The sequence below is a fragment of the Rhamphochromis longiceps genome, linkage group LG13 (assembly GCF_057381845.1).
Source record: "Rhamphochromis longiceps isolate RC_006_pf linkage group LG13, R_longiceps_female_GT1.1, whole genome shotgun sequence".
Classification (NCBI taxonomy): Eukaryota; Metazoa; Chordata; class Actinopteri; order Cichliformes; family Cichlidae; genus Rhamphochromis; species Rhamphochromis longiceps.
This window is the reverse complement of record NC_140569.1, coordinates 23020439-23045605: the sequence shown is the minus strand read 5'-3', so window position 1 is coordinate 23045605 and position 25167 is coordinate 23020439. Positions and strand designations below refer to the sequence as shown.

The 25167-nt window shown below is 41.0% G+C and overlaps 2 protein-coding genes across 5 annotated transcripts in view; one reads left to right on the top strand and one right to left on the bottom strand.

Annotated features, from left to right (window-relative positions):
* macrod2 (mono-ADP ribosylhydrolase 2) overlaps positions 1 to 25167 on the top strand; it is a 423775-nt gene that overhangs the window by 392922 nt on the left and 5686 nt on the right. For both annotated transcript variants that reach the window (XM_085428548.1, XM_085428549.1), the window contains 2 exons: positions 1745 to 2005; positions 2551 to 2613. In XM_085428548.1, the coding sequence (XP_085284674.1) occupies positions 1745 to 2005; positions 2551 to 2613 (324 nt within the window). The remainder of the gene's footprint in view (positions 1 to 1744; positions 2006 to 2550; positions 2614 to 25167) is intronic.
* LOC146655861 (uncharacterized) lies at positions 5880 to 13502 on the bottom strand. Of its 3 annotated transcripts, XM_085428547.1 has the most exons (3): positions 13443 to 13460; positions 13162 to 13335; positions 5880 to 8453 (listed from the first exon to the last, which is right to left on the bottom strand). In XM_085428547.1, the coding sequence occupies exon 3, from the start codon at positions 8066 to 8068 to the stop codon at positions 6386 to 6388; it is 1683 nt and encodes a 560-aa protein (XP_085284673.1). In that variant the 5' UTR covers positions 8069 to 8453; positions 13162 to 13335; positions 13443 to 13460; the 3' UTR covers positions 5880 to 6385. The 3 variants fall into 3 exon arrangements, with proteins under 3 accessions (XP_085284673.1, XP_085284671.1, XP_085284672.1); XM_085428545.1 differs by having other exon boundaries at positions 13162 to 13502; XM_085428546.1 differs by having other exon boundaries at positions 5880 to 8443; positions 13162 to 13502.

Here is a 25167-nt window from a genome sequence, read left to right as displayed (position 1 = left end):
CAGAAATCCATTTCACCGAAACAATAACGTGACTCACATTGTGACGTCAAAAAAGGCGCACACCTTTGACGCTGGTTTTCTCGTCCACACGGAAATGCAAAAACGGAGTTTTCGAAAATTTCCACGCTGGCAGGAGTTATTAAAAATCCCCGTTTTCAGTGACCGAAAACGCCGTTTACGTGTGGATGAAAGGTGCAAATAGAAAAATCTGCTTTTCAAAAATATCCCGTACGTGTGGACGTAGCCACACGTACGTAGATTACTGTACCCAGCACTCACTCAAATAGAATTTTAATCATTACTTATTATTAATCTCTGGGTCTCCTCCACAGTGTGTTATTTGTTTTTTGTCCTGTCTTCCTCCCATAACCCCCAACTGGTCGCGGCAGATGGCTGCGACCAGCTTAGTTCTGCTGATGGTTTCTTCCTGTTAAAATAGGAATTTTTCCTTCCCACTGTCACCAAGCGCTTGCTAAAAGGGGGTCATTTGATTGTTGGGGTTTTCTCTGTATTATTGCAGGGTCTTTACCTTACAATATATACACCACATTGTTGATGTGATTTGGCAATATGTAAGTGAAATTGAATCGAATTGAATTTGATTGAAGCGCACAATGAGAGTTGACCAACATCCAGCTTCTCAGTCGCTCGATCTTTTTAGAGTATTTCTTCCTTTTTAAATCCAACCTGAGACATCTTGTCAGCAGAGCAGAAATAAGTAGTACACACTGTTTTAAATGTGTATGTATAACACATCCAGAGGCTCTGATGTGTTGTATTGTGCTGACAGCAAGAGCCTCAAATGAACTGTGTGTGTGTGTGAATGTGTTTTAAAGGAGCAACTATTAACTTTGAGCCAGAACCATTTCTCTTTTCTGAATATCCTCTGTGCTGCTGGTATATAATTAAGATTCTGCATTTGCATACTGGCAGCGCCTCGTCTCTCCTCTGTTTTTGTTTTATTCAAATCCAATCCCATTGACAGCGATTTGACAGATAGAGCTTCTCTGAACATGAATTTTGTAGATATTCCATGAGCAAGTTATAGCAAATTCTACCCTGGGATGGTATCCAAGAGCTGAGATATGTAATTACTTTCTCATGAGACATAAACAGAGAGTTAGGAGCTTGGAAGAGCAAAAATATACAATTTAAAACAACACCTGCAAGATAATTCTGCAAAAAAAAAAAAAATGCTGCTGTTACATCATTCTCAAGTGTGTGTGTACTGCAGGTGAAATCCAGCCACCACAAATCAATATGATGTTCAATCTGTGGTCTTGGTTACTTAGTAAAAAATGTAGTCTTTGTGCAAAAACCAATATTAGCCAATTTATCTACATCAGATACTGTTTTCATCCACATTTAGCTTTGTGTTATTTTTTACACTCATATTTTGTTCTTTGACTACTAATACTGTACATATTTTTGAATATAGATGACTTTTCTTTAAAAAGTTAAAAACTCTTTTTGGCTGCACGCCCCCAAAAGACACCCTTAAAACCTCCACCATTCCAACTATTTTGACGATGTTTCCTTCTTTTCTGTTACTTCCATTTAAACTGACAAAGAGCTACCTGTTGGTGTGAATATGTTTGACAGATTTCTGTCAGCAGTAATGAAGCACAGGTTGGTTTTGTGCCACATGTAGCTAGATTTAATAGTAAGAGCTTTGACTCCCAGTGTCTGAATTAATCCTTCAAAATGCACTGCCTTTTATTTATTTATTTATTTGTGCCTTTAGATGGTGATCCAGCAAACGCAGAGCAAAACCCAGAACAGTGCGACAGTAAGAATGAAGTTCAAAAGAAAGATGGCGATAAAGACACCGATGGGGATAAAGACACCGATGGGGATAAAGACACCGATGGGGATAAAGACACCGATGGCGATAAAGAGACCGATGGCGATGAAGAGACTGGAAATATCAATGAAGGAAGCCCCGCCCACGATGAAAACAAAGGTCAAGAAACTGGTACCAACGACAATACAGAGGGGAAGAAAGGTATGTACAAGAGAGCAGTTTGGCTGTGTGTTTTATCCATTCGCATCAAAACCTCTGAGATACTCAGTGTTGATGATAAAAATGATTTCTGATGATGATGATTTCCTTGTTTTTCTGTTGTTTCTTAAATTACAGTTTAATATCCGCAGGGTATTAGGCAGGAAGATATGAATAAATCAGTTCAGTTCATGAAACGTAGTATAGTAAAATAACTAAAAACTAAAATAACTAAATGGAAAAACAGATTTTAAGATTTTTTTTCTTTTTATCAGTAATGTAATGTTACAGTACAGAGCTGGTAATAAATGCACAAACGTCTCAGCTGTACAGACAGAAGAAACAGACCCAAGTGAGGAGGTCTTGGATCTAAACTGTATGCAGACCGAGCCTCACGGTCCACAGCACATGCATGTTTTAAGGCATATTAACAGAGCTGCTCTGACTGAAGACTAGACAGGCTGAGCTGGGTTTTTTTGCAGGCCAATGAAGACTCTTGTGTCATGTTAGAGTAGTGTAGTGTAACATCTGCTTCTTTTCCTTAACAGAGGAAGTGCAGGCTCCTCAAATGGAAGTAAATGTTGTGGAAAATCCTGACGACAATATGGAAGGTAAGATCTGATTTGTTGGATTTGATTTGTATGAATGTGCTTTTCTGGTCCAGTGTGATGCACTTGTATACTTGCATACTGAATTTGTATTTTTGTTGGTCTGTTAGTAGCACTAGTTTAAGATAAGATAAGATAAGATAGAACTTTATTAATCCCTCGGGTGGGTTCCTCTGGGAAATTCGATTTCCAAAAAAGCACAGCACCGACAGAAGTTACAGAGTTATACACACACACATATATATAAATACAGAGACAATATAAATAAAATATACGAAGGGGATAAATAGAATAAATAGGAATAAAAAATAAAAATACAAGTGAATTGCACATTTCAAGTATTGAGTCTATTGCACCGTTGACTATTTACAAAAGTATTGCACAAAAGGTATTGCACAGTGAGGTGAAGAGGCACTACAGCTTAGTTGTTCCCTCCTTTGTCCTCCTGTTTCCCCTCCCTCTCCCCTCCAGAGAGGAGTTAAACAGTCTGATGGCGTGTGGGACAAAGGAGTTTTTAAGTCTGTTAGTTCTTGTCTTTGGGAGAAGCAACCTGTCACTGAACAGACTCTTCTGGTTGTTAATGGCCGTGTGCAGAGGATGCCTGGCATTGTCCATAATGTCCATCAGTTTCTTTAATGTCCTTTTCTCTGCCACTGTCACCAGAGTGTCCAGCTTCATGCCGACCACAGAGCTAGCCCTCCTGATCAGTTTCTCCAGCCTGTTTATACTTGGAATCAGTTTCTGCCCACCTGAAACATCAATCAGTATAGAAAGTTACGACTGCAGGGAACCACAAGTGGCCAAACACATCTCCAGCAGCCATGATGGTGATGCTGAGAACAGCCAGCATCACATTACAGCATATTCTAAAGTTATCAGTGACTATTATGACTGTGTGGAATCGGCATTGTTCTTTACTTGGCAGATTTTCCCTGAACTGATCATTTCAGTCATAAAAATGACTGTATTTAGCTGTCAGCTTGGTGAAGACGGCGACAAACCGTCTATTTCTCACTTTGATTAGCTGGTATCGCTTTGAGTAACTGCAGCCACTCCAATAATCAGGCTTGCTCTGCAGACTAATGGTATCAGCATATTTATCCCCATACCTTGCATAGCAATGATGCTGTGTATCATAATTGTAGCATGCTAAATCACAGCCTTTGGTTTTTACTACTACTAAAAACGTACTATTTAACTCGTAATGCAATAGTGCTCTTATTTTCTCCTAGCAGAGTCTGGTATGGAGTAACATTTTAAAGCTTCTGATTTGTGTAATAGATAGCTTAACGTAGCAAGAAGCTAGGATTAGAAGAGACTTTGCAGGAGAGTCTTGTGTCAACAAATCCTTTGAAAAGTGTTGAGTCTATATCCAGGGCCTTGCATGTCTTATTGCTTTGTCCTATAAACCAACACTGATGTCCCAAACAACTGAAAAACAGATCAATGGGCTAAACCATTGGGTTATTTGTACTTCATCAGTGTGAGCATGGGCACTCTAGTTTATTTGTGGTCATCCATATACCCTCCTGCTGCTAGGATGGCTAGGCTCAGGTAGAGCAGGTCATCTACTGATCAGAAGGTTGGTGCTTCAATCCCTGGCTTCTCCAGTGTGCATGCCAAAGCACCTTTGGGCTCATTAATTAAAGTGTGAATGACACAAATAAAGCATGTGTAGGAAAAAAAGTACTTGTTATAGAAAAGCGCACCATCTAACCAGACTATCTAAGAGTAAGGAGTATATACTAATCCACAGATGGAACTTTTTAAGAAAACAAATGTATATTTTATAGTACTTTAAGCTCTATATATGTGTACTTATTTAAAATATTTTCATGTGCAGTAAGAAAGTGTATTAAGGCTAGATGTAAAATAAAGGATTGTTATGTCAAGTATTCAGACATTGTTGTTGTTAACCAGAATGAAACCACTAAGTATGCTTTACTATAGAAGAAAACAATCTCTTAAAGTAATCTGCTGAAATTGTACTTTATAGTTACTTTGTTGCCATCTCTTTTTTAGCAAAGTTTCCATATATGTAGCCGTTATTTATTAAACTTCTTGAAGCCATTCACTTACGGGCTTCTCTCAGCATAGGCAGTTTGTTTCTGCACAAATAGATTATCTGTCTTTGTTACCACATTTTTCTCTGGCTTCTCACTGAGTAATTCTTTTAAGAAGTTAAGGCTAAAGTTTGGAACCCCAGCCACCCCACTTCTACTAACACAAAGGTCTCAGTCACTCTCTTGCCTCTATTTCACTTTCTCCTTGACTGACATTCAATTAATTTAGGGTGAGAGTGAACATTCCTGATAGATCTGTCTCAGATAGCCTTCTCCGTTCTCCCTGAAAGCCAGTGAAATATAGCCTTCAAACTCTACAGGATTTTCTTCAATGGAAAGCTTCACTCCACCCTGTTGACTGCCTCTTGCCTGAGCCCGCTACTGTCTGTCACCGTCTAGGCTTCCATAGGCTACATACTGCGTGGTGGCACAGTCGGGCGGTAAACAGTGGTGCCACTCCTGATTGCAGGCAGATTGCATTTGGTATAGATGAGCAGCAGCCTTGGACGGAGTGCAAACCCAAATAGTCTGAGATATTGAATATCATGCAGACCAACACAGCTTGGCTTAGCCATGCGTAACCAGCTATTCACAAGACAAGACCAAATGATTCCAGAGCAAATAACCTTTTAGTAAACATAAGTGTAATCAGGCTGCCTGCTCATGGCTGTAAAGGTTAAATCTGCTTCACTGAAAGAGGTAATATAATAGTTCATAATGATGGGACGAATGCATGAGAAATCAAACAATTTGAGGATATAATATGAGGTTGCTGCACATATACACACATATGTCTGTATGTGAAGCCTGTGTGTGTGCACACAGGGATCTTCTGAGCTTCCATGTGTGACCTTCTGCTGGATTTTCAACACTGACATGACATTATATATCCACTCTGTACATTAGGTTCCTCTTCATGTTACTTATTGATTGCTTCTGTCAAAACATCAGGCAGTAACTGAAAGCACAACGTACCTCGGTTAAGTTTTGTAACAGATTTGTGCATTTCTAGAGTACATAAATACCTTTGAAGATTATCTTGCCATTCAGTCAAACAGACGTTACATCTATCATATCTTATATTTGCCTCATTTCCCCAAGAAAGGACTTATGTGTCTTATTTAACTTTTAATCTTTGATAAGCTGTCAAGGGTTGACAATTTGTTCAAACACAGTAAGAGAGAAATGAGACACTGGCAGACCGACTCAGAGTTTCAAAGACGTGCGCACGGGTGAGAGTCTCTGAGCAGACTAACACACCGAGCACCGTTTACTCGCTTTATTTATAAGGCAAAATGGGTTACATAATACTTCCTCTTTCAACTGAAGAGGGGAGAGCTCAGGCATTGTCTTAGCTATCTAACTTCTGCACACAAACTGAAAAACAACGACACAGCAGTATTCATGCTTATCTGACATCGCAGACACTGAAGTAAAGAATGCATGTATATGTCCTGTCTTTGTCAAACATCTCACACACTTAAGCAAGGAATACATTGTGTTCTTTTCAACAGTAAGCTTTACCGTGTGAAAATATATAAACACTTGATTATAAGGCATACTTGTTTCTACTTGATTATACTTTAATGATTTAACTAAAATAAAAATTCTCTTAACATTCCCTCCTGATGTTAATATATTTCACATGTTTTACTCAATGCATAGTCACTTGTTAGTCACATTTTCAACTTGCACGTCATTCAGTGAAATAATTAAACAACAAGCTTGTCAAGATTGTCATAGAGATTTTCTTCTCTCTCTCCCACACTCAGCATACCATACTGACGATAGGGATCCTCCATAACTGACTGAGCCAAGACATGGTTTCCTAACATACGCTTGAACATGTTTGTCATTATGCTTCTCAGACATGGGATAATACAAGCAATGAAAAGGCAAAATAGCAACATCACACTGAAAAGGGCCAACAGGCCTTTAATCAGTAGAGATTTCCAAGAGCCGCTCAGCAGCCAGTCCCACCAACCTTGAGTATCGGTAACGTAGTCCTGCTGCTGAGCGTCTCTCAGTTGTTTCAAAACATTCAAAGCATTTGTCATGTTTAATGAATGGATGTTATCAGGTATGTAGGTACAACATGTAGTGTTAAACAATACGCAGAGACCACCTTTCTCTGCGAGAATGATGTCTAAAGCCACTCGGTGCTGCATGACAGTGATGCGAATTGCATCAATTTCTTCATTCTGTCCTTGATTAATGCGGGTTGAAGCATTTAAAAATAATCCAAAACGATAGTCCAGGGTTTCTATCCGTAGTGCGTGTTTCCCTACTCCTATCCATGGAAACAAAGCGTGTATTACCTTCTGGCTCTTGGTCCAGAGTTTGAAGTCATCTGGTACATCAGAACCAAGATATGGATCATGGGGCTTGAGGCCTGTGCTACGTTTAGCTCTGGTGTTGCTGTTCACTGACATCTTAAAGGTGTGGTCAGATACCAGAACAGGGGCACAGAGTCCGGTGCTGTTTGGTGGCAGCATGAAATAGACTTTCAGGCCACACGCCCAAGCTGCGCCCTGTACCCAGTATGTACCTGTCGATGAGCCGATGCCATCCCAATCTGGTGCCGCCAGGATCATGGAGCAGTTTCGGTTTTGTCCTAATTTCTTCAGACCCTGGGGCGTACCTGTTTGTCCGGTTGCTCCTGTGAAGTTAAAGCACACTGGGTGTTGTATGTCAGGTGGCAAAACAACTGAGAATGATTTCAGTTTTCTATGGCTGACGTTTATATGCACCCAGTAGGCTTCATTGCAGGTGTAGTTTATATTTGGGTACTGGTGGGTGCAGTTTGTTATGTTGTAGATTAAAGACTTTACACTCTGTGGGACTATATATTGTGTAGTGTTGTGGCATGTGTTGCTGTTTTGGTCCTTTATGGATCCACCTATCACCATCACAGGTTTTCCTGGTGTTGAGCAGGTCCCGGTAATGGCTTTGTCATATATGCAGAGTGCTTCAGCCTTGGTTGGGGGTTTTCCATACACTGTGGCATGGAGTGCTGTCGTGGGCATATGTGAGCAGACATAGCAGTTTGCGGCATTGTCTTCTCTGTGCACTCTGTCATGGACATACCGGTACCATGCATTGTTCAGCCACGGGTGGTTGTGTTCTTTGTCTATCTCCTTCAGGTGCGAGTTGTCGTGGGTCCACCTCTTAGGTCGGAGAATAATTGGTACTGTCTTGTGGGTTCCACTGGGCATCAACCAAAAGAGTGTCGTCATCAGGAGGATAGCCATTAGACAGAATATGTAGCACATGAGTAGTTTTCGTTTGATGTCACAAGCGCCCAAGCACAACAGCTTTGGGGCTGGAACTGGTGCTAGCATTGATTCTGAAGCTGGTTCTTCTTCTGGATTTATCAGGTTGTTTTCCTCAGTCATCTTGTTGAGATTTTATTCAGGCGTCCCTGGTGTTATTATTGGTTCTGCTCTTCGGTGGGATAGGTCAGTCTGATCTTCAGGGCGACCAGGCACACCCGAGCTCCCACGTGAGTAGCACTGCCGAGGAAGCACAGGGCGGGAAACCCGTTCAGCCCTGTCCTCCAGCAGGGGTTCACGTAAGAGTCAGGGGAACCGGCGTCTTATTGTGGTGCAAACACTTTCTTCACGTGGGATTGATGAATCCACGAAACTCGTTCGGCTATCTTACACGCTGTGGGTGTGGTAAGTAGCACCTGGAAGGGACCTTCCCACTTTGGAGCACTCCAGTTTTTCCGCTGGAGGACTTTAATCAGAATCCAATCACCGGGGTTCAACCTGCAAGAAACTGAAGAAAAGTCACTCGGCAGTTGATTGCTTAATCTCACTTCTTTATTCTCAAATAGTTTTGTCATCCATTCTGCCATTGTTGTTTCTGCAATAGATTTATTAATTGGCTCACTCATTATGGGGAGTGGAAAATGTCTGCCATGTACGATTTCAAATGGCGTTAGACCACCTGTTCCTTGAGTTATTCTCATCCATAATTTAACCAAGCTTAGACATTCAGGCCAAGGTTTTTTAGTCTCTTCCATACATTTCCTCAACCTTTGTTTAATTGTGCCGTTAGTTCTCTCGACTAATCCTGCACTTTGTGGATGATAAGAACAGTGATGTTTTATGCTGAAGCCTAAAGCTTCAGAAACTTTACTTATTACTTCATTTACAAAATGTGTGCCATTGTCTGATCTTATCAGAGATGGAATACCGTACGTTGGAATAAAATGATTACATAGACATTTTGCTACTGATATTGCATCTGCTTTTTTCACTGGGTATATTTCTGGCCACTTGGAAAATACATCAATTATCACAAGTGCATATTTGGAGGATTGTGATTCATTTAATTCTATGAAATCCATGTGGACAGTGTGAAATGGATGCGGTGGTATAGGGAAATGCCCTCGCTTTGGACGTAGATTTCCCTGTGCGTTGTGTCTTTGGCAAATCATACATGTTCTGATAAACTCTTGTGCTGAACTTTCAAAATTTTTTGTATAGAATTGTTTATTAAGAATATTAATCATCCCTCCTGATGACACATGAGTTTTCCCATGTGTCACTAAAGCAGCAGTTCTATGCAAAGATTTTGGAAGCACTGGTTTGCCATTACACATCATAAGGTTGTCTTTTAATTCTGCTCCATCTTTCACCCAAGATTTTTGTTCACTCAGCGATGCTGTTTTCTGTGCATCTGCTAGTATTTCTAAAGGTATTAGATCTATGGTTTCTGTTGTTAAAACATCAATTTGTTTTTCTGCAGCTGCTTTTGCTGCTTTGTCAGCAAAGTTATTTCCTCTCGTAATTTCTGTGTCATCCTTTTGATGAGCTGCACATTTGCATAGTGCTAATTCTTTTGGCAACGTTATTACTTCTAATAGCTTTTTTAGAAGGTTTGCATGTTGAACTGTGTTGCCTGAGGAAGTTGTCATTCCTCTGTTATGCCATATTTTAGCGAAATGATGAACTGCTGAATAGACATATTGACTGTCTGTGTAAACATTAACACTTTGACCCTTATATAAAGTACATGCTCTGATGACTGCGGTTAGTTCTGCGCTTTGAGCAGAGTTTGAGGAGCTGAGAGCTTTTGCTTCTATCACTTTATCAACAGTTGTGACCGCATAACCCACACAATTTCTACCGTGAATGTCTTTTGACGCTGAGCCGTCCACAAAAACATTACTGAAACTGCTCTGGGGGGAGCTGTATATATCAGTGCGAGGTTTTGTATCTTCCTCTAATTTTTGAATGCAACAGTGTTGTTCTCCGTCCAGAGAAGTCGGCAAAAGTGTACTTGGGTTTAGCTGGCCACACTTCTCTATTTTTATGTGTGATTGTGTAAGTAGAATCCCCACATAAGAAAGTTGTCTTGCATGCGTGAGGAAAGAGAGGTTCGCTTGGAGCAAAATAGAGGTCACTGCATGTGGGACTTTGATGATCAATTTATGTCCTAGAACAATGTCTGCACATTTTTTAACTGCCTCTGCTGCTGCTGCGCATGCCTGAACACAGGTAGGTAATCCAGCAGCTACAGAGTCAAGTTTGCATGAGTAGAAAGCTAATGGACGTTGTTTTTCTCCAAAAGCTTGAGTTAAGACTGCTTTCATATACCCTCCTGCACCATCAACATGGAGAACGAAAGGTTTTCCATAGTCTGGTAATGCTAAGACGGTACATGTCTGCAGTGCTATTTTCAAATCAACGAAAGCTTTTTCTGCTTCTGGAATCCATTGTACTTTGTCTTTTAATGCTAGATCTTTACCATAAATGAGGTTCTGTAGTGGTTGAGCTAGTAATGCGTATTCTGGAATCCAGCATCTACAGAAATTGCACAGTCCTAAAAAACTCATCATTTGTTGTTTAGTTACTGGTTTTGGGGCATTTTGGACTGCTATCTTTCTGCTCTCTAACAGCTGCCTGCCTTGTCCTGTCAATTTGTGGCCAAGGTATGTTACTTCCTGGCTCCACAATTGCAGTTTATGCTGTGACACTTTATGGCCTTGCTCTGCGAGATGTTGCAAAACTGTTAATGTGTTTTCTTTGCACTCATCTTTTGTATGGCCTGTGATCAATATATCATCTACATACAACAAGAACTGCCCTGGGGCAGGGAGCGTACAAGATGACATTGATTTTCTCAAAGCCTCTGCATACAGAGTTGGGCTATTCTGGAATCCCTGAGGCAACCTTGTATAAGTATACTTTTGATTGTCAAAGGTGAATCCGAATAACTTCTGTGAGTCAGGGTGCAGAGGTACGGAGAAGAAGGCATTGGACAAGTCTATTACAGAGAACCACCGTTCTTTTGGTGTTACTTGATTTAGAATTGTGTGTGGATTTGCAACCACTGGAGGTATTTGCTCTGTTACCTCATTTATTGCTCTTAGATCATGAACTAAGCGATATTTTCCTGTATTAGCCTTTTTTACTGGAAAAATTGGTGTATTACACGTGGCTTCATTAGTTTTCACGAGAATACCTGCTTTTTGCATCTCTGCTATGACTGGTCTGATACCTTCTTTTGCCTCTGCACTCAAGGGATATTGTGGTTTTACAGGCCTATATGAGGTTGTAGTTTTCACCACTACTGGATCTGCTCCTTTTATTAGGCCTACATCCGTGGGTCCTTGAGACCATAATGTTTGTGGCAGCTTCTCTAGTTCTGGATGTGCTTCAATTGTTAATACTTGTCATTCATCTTGCTCTGTTGTGGCTAAATGTGTGGCTGGTGTGGCTGTCACCGGCCAACACAGCGTTAGCCTCATGCACCCAGTTCTACGGCCTTTTTGCCAGTCCTCACACTCTATTTTGTCATATCTGTCCATTTCTACATTTCTCAGCACTGTGCCTAACTCAGACCAAGGCGTTTGGTCGTTGCGTGCAACAGATACATGAGGGTTGCATATCTTATTTAAGCGCTGCACTGCATCTGTCTGTAACACTGAGCATACTGCATTACCACTCTGTGTCACATACAGGTGTTGTAGGACTAGTTTTTGCGGTCCTAGTCTGTGCACTTGTTGATCATAAATTTTGTCTGGACCTGGGACATATTTATACCACAAGGTGTTGTGATATTTTGCTGGGTCCTGTCTATGTGAGTGCTCAGGTAAGTACATATTAGCTTTGGCCTCTAATGGTTCAAGTTTTGGTAAATCTAAGGCCCAGTAATAATTTGGCTCACCTAAACCTTCACAAACAAAAATATCTTCAGTTTGGCTCTGACTTTCAGAGAGTAGGAGTCTGGCTTTCATGCCACTTTCTTCAGGAAAAACTCCTATTTTTAATTTTGTTAAAGCATCTCTTCCTAACAAATTTAGTGGACAAGATGGATCATAGATGCACTGATTTTTGCAGGCACGGCCACTATCTCTATGTGACATAAAAAGGGGGACCAGTGGGTTGACCGTACCTGGGGTTAGATAAGGCTACCATTGGAAACTGACCTACAATTTCTGTTTTTTTGGAATGACCATGCTTAGTCATAAGATCAAGTTGTTGTCTGGCCTCCATATAGGGATTTGAAACAAAAGGTTTGTGAGGAGAGCTTACAGGAAGTGCTGACGTAAGGTTAGGTGCAGTTGCTGCAGGCTGTGCAGGCTGAAGAGCATAAGGAGGGGGGTACGGTTTTTCTTCTCCTGCAGTTTTCTGTTTATCTTTAGTTTCCTGCTTTTGGGCACGTTTAGCAATGCGTTTATCGTTTTCTACCATCCACGCCTTGAAAAGGTGCCATTCTGCTAAGCGTTTTGCTTTTTTCTTTTGGCTCTTTTCCTCAAATAATTCTTTTTGTAAAGCAGCCTTTAAAGCAGTTATTGATTCTTGATTGCATTTGCCTTGCCAGGCTGGGCAATAAATTTTATGTGGATTTCTCCACCTATTTGCACTGACTCTTCCTGCATTTGGACAGTTTTTTTCCAACCATCCTTCATCTGCTGTTAATTTTACTTTAGTTTTAGAGTTACCCATTTTGAACTAATTACGTCAGAACTGTGACACCTTCTTTGGCATGAAAAAGTGAGAATGGGTTTTCGATAACAGCCTTCTACTCTCCCACTAATTGAGAGAGCGGTTATCAATTTTACGTGATGAAGCACAACCCTTTTTTCCACCTTTACCAATACGTGAGTGTACACAGGAAAACAGTTTGAGAAGTGGTTCGACCGCGTATTGGGTCGTAAAAACAACTCACTCCTCACAAACAAAGCGCGTTTCTATGATTTTTATTGAGATTTTCCGTAGGCCTATTTATTTGTGTAACACCTTCACCTTCAGCCACTCTTCTTGAGTGACCGGAAACCTGTTCCGTTGCAGCCACTCCCAGAGCGACCGGAACTTTTAATAGCGATTTTTCTAGAATTTCGCTCTTGCCTGTCGTCTTCTTGGTCCCGCATGGACACTGAGATCTGTCGGCGTACCTAGGTTTACACACTACTTAAAGGAAAATCTCAATATCAACGTATTTTAGCGCTTGGTGGAATGCGTGTCATATTCACCTCTACTGTGGCGCTGCGTTTTAAGATCCGGTGCTCATCGGGTCCTGGAGCCGTGAAGGCCGAACGCTGACCGGAGATCGAATTCACGTTCCCGGGTTTTTCGTTTTACTGATCAGATTTCTTCCAGCGCAGGCGTCACGACGTCAGGATCCGATGGAGACCGTCTGTGGAAAACTAGACGTTAAAATAACAGTCAGTTCTCCGGCTCGAAGGACCAATTAAATGTCAAGGGTTGACAATTTGTTCAAACACAGTAAGAGAGAAATGAGACACTGGCAGACCGACTCAGAGTTTCAAAGACGTGCGCACGGGTGAGAGTCTCTGAGCAGACTAACACACCGAGCACCGTTTACTCGCTTTATTTATAAGGCAAAATGGGTTACATAATACTTCCTCTTTCAACTGAAGAGGGGAGAGCTCAGGCATTGTCTTAGCTATCTAACTTCTGCACACAAACTGAAAAACAACGACACAGCAGTATTCATGCTTATCTGACATCGCAGACACTGAAGTAAAGAATGCATGTATATGTCCTGTCTTTGTCAAACATCTCACACACTTAAGCAAGGAATACATTGTGTTCTTTTCAACAGTAAGCTTTACCGTGTGAAAATATATAAACACTTGATTATAAGGCATACTTGTTTCTACTTGATTATACTTTAATGATTTAACTAAAATAAAAATTCTCTTAACATAAGCTGAATTATTTTTCCTTACTTTTCAAACTGCCTATAACTAGTTAATAACTTATGCTGGTTGCCTGGCTTTCCAGTGCAGCCTTTCTTTGCAGGACTACATCTCCCAAATTATTCACAGACAACTTTTATTTTCGTATCCCTCCTTCCCTCAATGGGTTGTTGTCCTCCATAGTGTTCGTCCAGTAGCAGCATGGATTCTGGTCCGCGCCACTCTGTCGCTCTGAGTTTGACATTGTTGTGTGTTGCATTGCAAGTGCAACAAAAAGCCCTTCTAAATCTTTGAGTGGCCAGAGCGTATGGGCTGAAACTGATTGGAAATCGCTCCCAAATGTATCTTGGATCCAAACTGCAAGAATGTTGTCTGTTGTCCAGACTTTCTAAATCCATTCTGGATAAAGTCTGAACGTGCCATAAAATGGATTTGGGCTGGCAGTCTGTGCAATCCTGGGTAACTTGGCTGCATGCACTAATCTCAAATGTGTATCCGTAGGATCAAAATCATTGGAATATGGTTAATTATATATATATACATATGTTTTTTACCAGTGATCTTGCCTTGCCATTTCCCATTATGTGCCCTCTTAGTGTGAGCTAACATTACTAATTCAATCATCTCCAAAAGTCTGTTTTTACAAGAATTTGCCATATCTGACTTACCTCGCCGCCTGCCAGGAAGACTGACAGTAGCAAAAATACACCTTTACTTGCACTTCAAAGACCAAAGGCACTTGTAAACAAGCATCTGGCTTTGGGCTCGGTGCGTGTGTGTATGTGCGTTTGAGTTTGTGATTGAAAAACAAAAAGAAACAGAGAGGTAATTACCACGAATCCCATAAAAATGCATGAAAACTGATGGCCACGGAGCTACATTGTTTAATATTTCTTCCCCAAATGTATTACAAAATCTTTTTTTAAACAATTCTTAGCTCCATGTATCTGGTTGTTAATTGCGTGAATTTTTTAAACACTTTCTAACCTGCGTAGTAACCCTATAATTTCAAAACATTGACTGGATTCGTACGCCATGTTGAGCTTAACTAGTGCTTTAAAGCATTGCAAATTAAAACTCTAAACTTCAGTCTGAACATTAACGAGTTAAGATGAAACCATGGTTGCCAATTTGCTATCAGTATCCAAGATTAAAGATAACTCGGATGCCCCTAATCACAAAATCAAGGGAAAAAATCAGTTGAGAAAGGAAGACTCGTTGGCTCTTGTTGAGTAAAGCTTTCTAATTTGTTGCTGGGATAATTGTTCCGTTGTGTACATCATTTTATTGACCACAGAGCAGGATTTGCAGTAACTGTAGCAGACATCAAAGAGCTACACTGTTCCTGAGGTTGTGGATGCATCCTTATTTAAAAATTACCCACTTGGTATTTTCTAGTCTTTTAAACATTCATACCAGGAGGCCACGCTGATTAACCTCATAATGAGCAGGTTACAATATTCATATTATTATTCACATTGAAGGATTCATTACAGACAGACTGTGTATGTCTCTACAATTTTCTTAAAAGGCCATCCTGTTTTCCACTTGCACATTTATATCTGTGGTCTCCCAGTTGCCAACAACGTTGGTTGACACCCCGTAGCTCTCACGTAGCTCAATATTACACATATGGAAGTGTGTATCACAGCTAAGCATGTCAGTCCCAGAAGAATCACACTAAATATCGCAAAGCTGAATAAAACAGTTTTGTGTTGTTCGTTTTCACTGTCGTCATCTTTGTAACTTGTTAATGTAATAATTTATTCAGTGAGTCAGGTTTTATCACTTCGTATTACCAACTACGTCCATCTCGTGTTTATCTTTCTCGCCTGTTTGTATACTGTAAATATGTTGCTCGGTTCAAGTATTTAGTCCTCCTGTTCTTAACTATATATCTATATCTGTCTGACCTCAATGCAACTTTATAAGCATCTAAAAGCAATAACTGAAGTGAAGATTATATTATGGGTTTTGATCTTGAGTATCTGTGCGAGGAAGAGATATATATGGAGGAAGGCACAGTAATATATATGTATATCTACACACACACATCATCTTGCACGAGAAATACGATTCTTTGCCTGATAGGAGAAATGCTATAAAGGCTCCACATACTGAATCAAAGCCTAAGCAGCCTATATTTATGAATATTCATAACACACTTTAGAATGAAAATCGCGGGGCTAGATTGTTATTGTGTTTGGAGGATCTGTTCAGCAAGCCTTGTTCTGGTGACTTGTGAGAGTGGGCACCCGCTTCAGTGAGCTCCTGGAACACTCATAAATTAAAATAAGACTCTTTGCCTAAAGCTAGGAATAAATAAATCTGAATTGTGAGCAGAGATTGTTTTTCCTTCATGCAGCATGATTTTCCTACAGTAGTCGATAGCTATTGTCTTAGCTCCAAAGGTAAGATTTAATGGCTGCAAAGGTTCAATGTCACTGAATAAACAGCAGCTTGTCCATAATTTCTTATCAGGTTTTTAGCTGGCTTTACCTACGAGGAGCTTTTGCATGTAATAGATTGCAAATGTTTTATTTATTTTTGTGCTCTCTGATGATATTTATTGTTACGTGCTTGTCAATTTAGTATGTGAGCATTAGACTTGCTCAATATATTCCTTGAAAACATTGCTCAGGAAACCTTGCAATTAAGGAAGCCAGAATCTTCTATATGTAAGTGATCCTAAAATTTTCCTACCTTTGATTAAGCTGGCCTCTGGCAGAGGCTGAACAGGGTTGAAAGGAGCTCCTTGACTATGGAAGGAGGCTACTTTAGCGGGGTGGCTGGGTGCAGACCAGACGAACAAATAAGGGACAGACTGTAATGGGATACTAAAGCCAAGCAGAAGGAAGCTTGCAGGGGAGACAGAGAGACATACCCAGCAGGTTATCACAAACATTTTAGCCTCAACACAGCAGAGACAAGGCCCCATTACAAAAATACAGAGCTTACATCCCCCCTGCTCCTCTGTCCCTTTTTTCTTTGATTCCTTTTCACTGCTCAGACTTGTTCTGTTGTTTAAAGCATCACAACAACTAAAGAAAACGCAACTTCATCATAATTATCCAAGTTTTCACTTGTTATTTGAATGCCTTCATGTCACAAACTGCAAGCACCAAATGTGTATTTTTTTTCCCGCTGCCCTGGTGGCCGGGATGTTTTGAACATGCCGTATTGATGGCCGTGACTGCTTTATTTAGCACTGTGGCTTCGCCACAACCACTCACAGCTTACTGTATGCGATGTTATGATCAAAAAGCCCAGCTGCATCCATGAGTACCATATGGTGCCCAAGAACATGCACACAATCCAGCTCTCGCCACTTCACAAACAATAACAAAAAAAGTTTCAAATAGAGGCTCAAAAAAATCCCCTTCTAACAACCGTCTGGAGAATTGGTTGCATTTTCTTGTTAGGAAGGTTTATTTGGGGGGATATTATTGATTTCTATGTATTTTACTTCCTTATTGTAGCAGCTTGAGTGGTAGAGACCAACAACAAGCCTAAATGGCTCTTCTGAGTCCAACGCACTCGGAGACTCGAAGTTCCAGTGAATTTATCCCACAGTTACTAGTATACTCCACTTAGAGTTTGATGTCGCTTTGCATTTATGGTCCTTTGTCTACAAAAGCAAAAAAGCTTTACTTAATTGGTTGTATTGCACCCCTTTGTCTTGGTCTTTTGTGAACAGTGGGATACTGGTGATGTAAACCTAATTTTGGAGAGCAGCGCAGCCTTTCCTGTGGCTAAGGGTTGTCAGCACACAATTAACTTTTGGCATAACATTGTATACTGTAACACTGTGTGGCTCCTAGGGGAGCAGGCTGCCACTAAATGAAGATACTAGGCTAAACTTATATTTTATAGCCTTTTATACCGACTGTGAAAGTTCAGTGTGAGCAGCTTTACCAGTCACATGCTGTGGCATTGTTTCTGAGTACCGAGTGGTCACATTAATTCAGCTTTTCTCCTTATTATTAAAATCAGTTTGACTCCTGCTTTTGATGTACTTTGGCAATTTTGGGTTACTCTGTATCAAATAAACATAACAGAGATAAAAACACAAACGTTTCTGAAGCTTCATCGTGAAATCCCCACTGAAAAAGTGTAGCATGTTCATATCCTGTTCATTTAGACCGATAATGGAACCAGCAGTTAACTTCGTCTTTAAGCTGCTCACACACAGTTCGCATCGCCAAAAATATTTATCACGATATATATTTGAAAATTTGCGATAACGATATAACTGACGATATAATTGATGCGAGACAAAATACAACTCCACAACATTACTAGCGCAAAAAGACAACCTTCCATTTATTTTCACTTAAACAAGAAGCTGGTTTTTATGTACATTAAAGCTTTATAAAAATGTAACAGTGCAAATGCAAATTCCTTGCTGAAAGTTTAACCAAAAGGCATTTCCACTAGAAATGGGCTGACATGTCCTGAGCATAACCATGTATAATATCCACTGAAGTTAAAAAGAGGTGCTTTGCAACATTAAACTGCAGTGTGCAGTACGTATTTTTCAGACCATAAGGTGCACGGGATTATAAGACACATTAAGCGAAACAAAGCAGTCAGATAAATCAAACTTTATTAAACTCATTCTTCTTGCTTCCTCCACTTCTGTACCATTGATTCATTAATGTTGAATTCTCTGGCAGCTGCTCTATTCCCATGTTGTTGCAGTATATTAATGACTAACCTCGTATTGTGGATGGATTATCTCAGTTGTTCTCCTGACTGAAGTTTGGTCCGTTTACAGCATCCTGCCATGTGATTGCATTTGTCTCTAATTATCAGGAACTTTAACGTTAACTTTTATAAGTGGAAAAGTGTTAGTGTTCGTCCTCCAGCTTCACTGTTTATGTTATGCTAACATAGCTGTGTCGCTAGCGATCAGGTAGCACATCATTATATACCAGCTAGCCCAACTTCAGTAACCCTACAAACGTCACTGCTGTTTAGTTTCCTGTCTTCATTTATGTTGGAAGTGATAGCAGAGCTGTACGTTTGAATTTTTTCAGAAATCTCTCAGTCAGAACATGCAATATCATGCTTAGGTAACTAGCGAAACTAGCGAGCTAACTTCCGCTAGCTTCCTGCTAACTTCTAACTCCGTTAAATGTAATAAATTTTATTTTCATGGATGCCTGGAAGTTAAACTTCATAGTTTCACCTGGTTAAGCAGCAATGCTGATCGTTTTATTAAAGATGAAAGAATTGAGACAGTTTTTAACTCTCAGTGATGCTGCAGTGTTCGTTTGGCCTGAAGTTACGGAGTTTAGGACCCAGATTACTCCCAGATTTAAGAGCATCTTAGTCCGACAAATACGACAATAACAACGGCCGCTTGCATGTTCTGCAAAAAATGTGCTTTGTCGTGTATCTGACGGACAAACCCCAAACCAGTTCCACATCACTGAAGTTGCACCATTTTTACAAACCAATTCTGGTTCATCTGTTTCACTCAACAATCGGCCATGTGCGTATGAAAACAAAGGTACTGCGCATGCGCGTTTTACTCATATTCTATCGCGATATATCATTTTCCTATCGTTGCCTAACATTATACCGGTATTACCGTGAACGGTATAATATGGCCCAGCCCTACGAGTTACCATGGCGATTTAGCCAGGTTAAAGAGAGCTACTGTGGCGCTTCTGACTTGAAGCTCGCTCCACGTAGCTTGTTAACTCTTTCGCGTCGTTTCATAGCACAACCCTCTAGTCAGAATCGTAATGCCAACACAGAAGCATCTTGAACCTTCTTTCTAATGACCGATAGGCAGTGACTCCTCTGGCTGCAAAAAAAAAAGTATACATATACAGGAAAACATCCCTCCTGCTCCTTTTATCCGTGACCTCAGTAAACACTTTCCTGTCAAGGCTGAGGATACAGCCGTCTTACAGTGGCACTGAGAGCTTTGAATGCACTGCAACTCCACAAACACAGAGAAATAAACGAACCATCTTCACTAATGTGACAGCCCATTGCGCATCATTTATGCTGCAAAGTGTGAAAAGCGAACCACATACTGGAACGTGCTGCAAATATACAGAAAAACTGTTAGTAGCAACCAAAAAAAGCACTGTTGTCGAGGGGCACTAAAAACTGATGAACATGGCTAGGTACAGGCTTGATGTTGCCATGGTGACACATGAAACAACTGACTCTACTACCTAGCAGTGTGCAGCTAAATATTCTGTATTTGAACACCTAAACAGTTCATATATTTCCCACATAGCAGCCTGGATCATTTTGCATTGTGGAGAAACACAGAACGCTGGTCATTTAGTTGGAGATGGAGAGCAGCACACACTGTCTACAGTGTCCATTACGTTGGCCACCTTTGGCCCAGAAGCTGGCTTCAAAGAGAGGGGGCCTCATCCAACAGGCTACACTTTTTCTCTTCTTCTTTGAAGCTCCTCTTTTGATCAGTTCTCTTATCCCGTCCCCACCCACTGTTTGGTTCACAAAAACGGCAAATGAATCAACTCTCAGCAGAGAGAGAATTTGTCAGCCAGAAGAGAGGCAACAAATGTGTTTTTGAAATGTCTGGAACATATTTTAGTCACAGTCACCGAGGCACACGTATTATAAAATACACACAGACACAAAAGACGCTGTTTGAGTGATGATGAGTGATCTCTGTATGGGTTCCCTGTCTCCTGGAGGGGGAGAGGAAGACTTGATGGGAGACTTGATGTCTACAGTTTTTATAGAATATAATGAACTGATTTACTGAAAATTTAAATATTCATTAGCTGCAGTCCAACATTATACTATATATAACATCAGCCCAATATTGTCTTCTATTGTCAAGCTCAGTTCTGATGCTCATGTGCCAATTTTTGGCGCTTTAGTTGGGCGGGCAGGGTCCACATGGGCACCCTGACTGTTCTACGGCTATGCAGTCTAACACACAACCAGCTGTGATGCACTTTATTTTTAAACTTTTCATCAGTTTGAACTACAGTAGCTCGTCTGTTTGGACCACATGGCCATTTCTGACCAATGACCATGTCGGTGGTTCACCACTGTAATTTCTTTGGACCAGTTTTGATAGATACTGATTACTGCAGTTTAGGAGACGCTCTGACCCAGTCGTCTGGCCATCACAGTCTGGCTCTAGTCAGACTCACTCATACCCTAACGCTCACCCATTTTTCCTGCTTCTACCACATCAACTCTGAGAACAAAATGTTCGCTTGCTTCATTAGTTTCAACTTCAGTACCATACAGTTTTTTGCCGTCATGCTATGTCATTAAAATGTATCACTGAAAATATATCTGCAGAGAAAGAGGGTGAACAGCTTCATCCTTTATCATGATGTCTCCGTTACGTCCACGTCCACTGCTGAAATATACGTGGTGCTTTTAATGAGGTTCGCCAATCAAGCTGCTCCTTTTCTGACCTTTCGGTGATAAACAGCTGCTCTGCCCGGGCTTCTGTTTTCTCTGCAGTCTAGACAAGCACTTTGATTATATTGACCAGTCCAATCCATAAGGAAAACCTTGAGCTGCCCAGAAGAGGCATCACTTCATAACTGCAAGTCAATGCATAACTGCATTGACTTGCACACACACACACCCGGGCCATCCTCTGCAAACATGCCTCTTCCACACCTCGCTCAGACGTGACGTGTCCCATTTTAATGTATCACAGGGGTTAGCTGGATCACCTAGCGCCGGATTCATCTCTCCCCCTGCAAGACCGTCTGTGTCTTGATATAGTAAACCACAATAGGTATTGAAAACAGCAGCGGGCATCTACCTGCAGCAGGCCCTTTAGCAGCACAGGGAGAGTCTAAAGATTATGTAAAGTAATTCAGTGAGTGATGAGAGAGGAGCAGGCCACCACTGACAGCAGGTTTAGCAGGTATGTAGGTCACACAGGGGGAGGCCTTTTTTGCATTTTTCCCTTCCGTGTCTATTTTTGTGTTGTCTCCCTCTCTTACTTCTTTACTTAATCAGTTATTCACTTATTCCTTTCATCTCTTTGCATCACAGTGTTCTGGCTCTTTTTAAAAAAAATCCACTCTGTTGTCTTCTGACAGACGGTGGTGACTTTCTCACACTACCTTGGACGAAATGGGTAATAGAAAAAGACTAAAAAGAGAGATTAAGGAGAGACTTTGCCAATGGAGACAACATTTTTACTGGCTTTCGTGTTTCTTTCAAACCCTTTGCATTATCAAAGGATTGCCACTGGTCATTTTTGTAGCATATCTGAACCCCCTTCTTCTCTTGCCATTGCTGGCTGCCTTTTAATCATCTTCACTTCTCCCCGAGTAGTAGCTTAACCCCAAAGCAGATGGTGTCCTGTTCTCTTTTCACTCATTTGGAGTACTTTGTGTTTTCTCATCTTGTCAAGCATGGCCCAGGCCTCTGTAATGAGTTTGGGCCTTTTCAGTCTGTTTAGAGGACCCTGACACAACTCTGAGCCGCCACCACTACAAGGTTACCCAAACCCGCAGGGGAGCACAATGCTACTTAGTGTCCACAACCCCTTGGCCTTTTCTTGGGGAGAAGAAAGGCAGAATATTAATGAAGACTCTTGGCTTTTCAGGAGGATAGCAGTAGAGAGGGGCGGTCAGTGTTTACTGAACAGGCTTGTTTTCATCTCCCTAGCCCGCAGGTCACAGCTCAATGCTCTTTAATTGGCTCAGATTGTCAGACAGTGTTCCATCTCGTAGAAGAGAAAACTCTAGCTATCAAATGCTGCCTCCAGCACCACCACCACCCCCTACTGCCTCCCTTTACAAAATCCCCTCCTCTTTTTACTGCTTTGAGAGTGGCAGCTCATGCAGCTAAGCTATTTCCACAAGCATGTACTACAAACTTAAAATTAACATATGAAAATGGGTTGCTTTCCACATTTACCAGCTCATTAGTTCTTTTGGTTGGGCACTTGTTGAGCTCCACCCATTCTTGTTTTGCCTGAGCAGGGATGTCTTTAATTATCTTTGCAGTAGGCATATCAGACCCAAAGCTATTAGCCCATGCAAAGTTCAATGAGGGACTCTTTGATACTTGTTAAATATACATAACCCAGGACAGACCAGTCCCGAGTCCCCCATAGACCACCCAGTTTAAATAATTTTCCTCTCATCCCCCTGAAAAGAATAGAGCACCGACAGATACTGGCATCGACCTTGACATTTTCCTTCTTTTTTCTCTCAAGATAACGTGCCATTGAACAAGCCGTGGCCCTCCAACTGCATCACAAAAGCTCCAAACAACAGACTGAACTCAGGCAAAATAGAAGTACTTAATGCACTCGGTGCAAGACGTCGCGCATTCTCTAGTGAACCGTTCATGTGCTGATGGCTTTCAGTTGTTCCTAGACTGATATCGCCATGGCTCATGTTCATTGTTAGAGTGGAAGCAGGCAGCTGGACACCTGTGTGATCTGCTTGGGATCAAAGCTCCGAGATGTTTTCAGACACAACAGACCAGCCTGCCATGCCATGCTTTAAGGATCAAATGAACAGAAGAAATTCTCCTAAGGGAACTGACACTGTAGAGCGCAGACACTTCTACACCTCGATCGATTTCTTTTCTTTTCTTTTTCATTTTTTTTTTTAACTGCTCAAGATGACGAGATTAAAAAAGACTGTGAGATGTCCTGTGGCTAAAGGACAAAGGGAACCTCCTGTTCTGCTCACGGCTCCTGTCTGGAACATTAAACAGAGACGGTTCCCATGCTGCTATGTGGGTGACCCATGGGGACTGCCTCCCTTGCGAGCCGGCTGAGTTGGAATGACAAGACCATTAAAAGTTGCGTAAAAGCAGAAATGCTGGTGGTCATGACAAACACCATTTAACAATGATGAGTACACTTATCACACAAAAGCTACAGCTAATCAAAAATCCGTCTCCTATTCAAACATTGTTTTCACATTTTAACTCGTCGCTGCTGCAGTTCAAACACACTTGCTGTTGTCACTGAATATTGTGCTGCGGCATACTAATGCTGACCAACAAAACGCTAACTACCGCTTGTCTAATAAATGAATGGAAGGTAGGGGGATGTAATTTTCTGCTTGTCTGCATGCGAGGGTGACTTATGCCCAACTCTCTTCCTTCCTCTCCCTTCTCTCATGTGTGGAAATGTGAGCGCATGCAGTTTTCCTCCTTCTTGATGGTTTTCTCTCCAGGATGTTTTTAACTGAACTTCTAAAAGGCTGAAATGACAGAAAAAAATGTTAAAGAACTTAAAAGTTAGTTAACGTTTGAAATGTTTCTGATATTCCGGGTGACCTCTGCCCATCTCTAAATTAGTCCGGCTTGATCTCCGTCTCCTTCGTCTTCACCAAAACACGATGATATCATGACCGATAATAACTGATTACAGTTCAAATATGTGGAATCAGATCAAAAACCCTTTTGGAAAATCTCATTATCAGTCACCTCATCCAAGTTTGCCGGTCTCAGTGAAGTCGAGTCTCTCTTTTGCACGCCCTCACTCATAAATTTGGGGTCGCTCATCTGTTGGGATGGCAGATTTTGCCACCTAATGTAAAGTCTTTCATGCATAATTGATCAGTAATTCCAGTTATGACAGCACATCTGAAAACTGCTGTGCTGATTAAAGAAGCAGTGCATTTGTCTAGTTCGGTGTCTGGGATTAGAGAAAAAACACAAGAGATGTCAGTGTGTTGTAATAAAAACATCATAAAACATAAAACATACTAAAATTATGGATTTCATTATCTTTACCCGTAAGATTGGAGCATAACTGGCAGAAATCTTTGGCTTCTATAAGTTGTGAAATCTTTACATTTTAAGATTTGTTCATGCGTTGTTGCAAAAATTAACTAAATTTGCTAACAAGCTGACAGACAGACAGTAAATAAGGTTATAGAAGTATTTGAATTATTCCTATGATAATGTTATCGTGAATGAGCCTCGTGGCCGTGATCGTTCGAAAGTAAAAATCTGATCTCTCGCAGCCCTGAAGTGTTCTGCTTTCTTCACAAAACAACACAAAGTGGCTTTTAGTAGAGCTGAAAGAGAATTAAGAGACCTTGTTGCGCAAGTGTACGAGAGGACAAGTACATTAGAATCTCTGTTTTACGAAACAGGTCCTCAACTGGCAATTTTAATAAATGGCAGCAGCAAAACACCAGTCTCGGTGTCAAAATTGAAAAGGTGACTCCTGCGTCCTGGCCTTCAAACCAGCGTACAAAGAAAAAGACCAATTTCCTCCTACAACAAGACAACGACCCAAAGCGCAGCTCCAAGCTATGCACGAAGAATTTCGAGTGGAAGAAGTCAGCTGATAAGCAATCAGCAGAG

Excerpts from the sequence above, each read along its gene's own strand:
- LOC146655861 (XM_085428545.1), bottom strand. The coding sequence starts at position 8,068 with ATGACTGAGGAAAACAACCTGATAAATCCAGAAGAAGAACCAGCTTCA.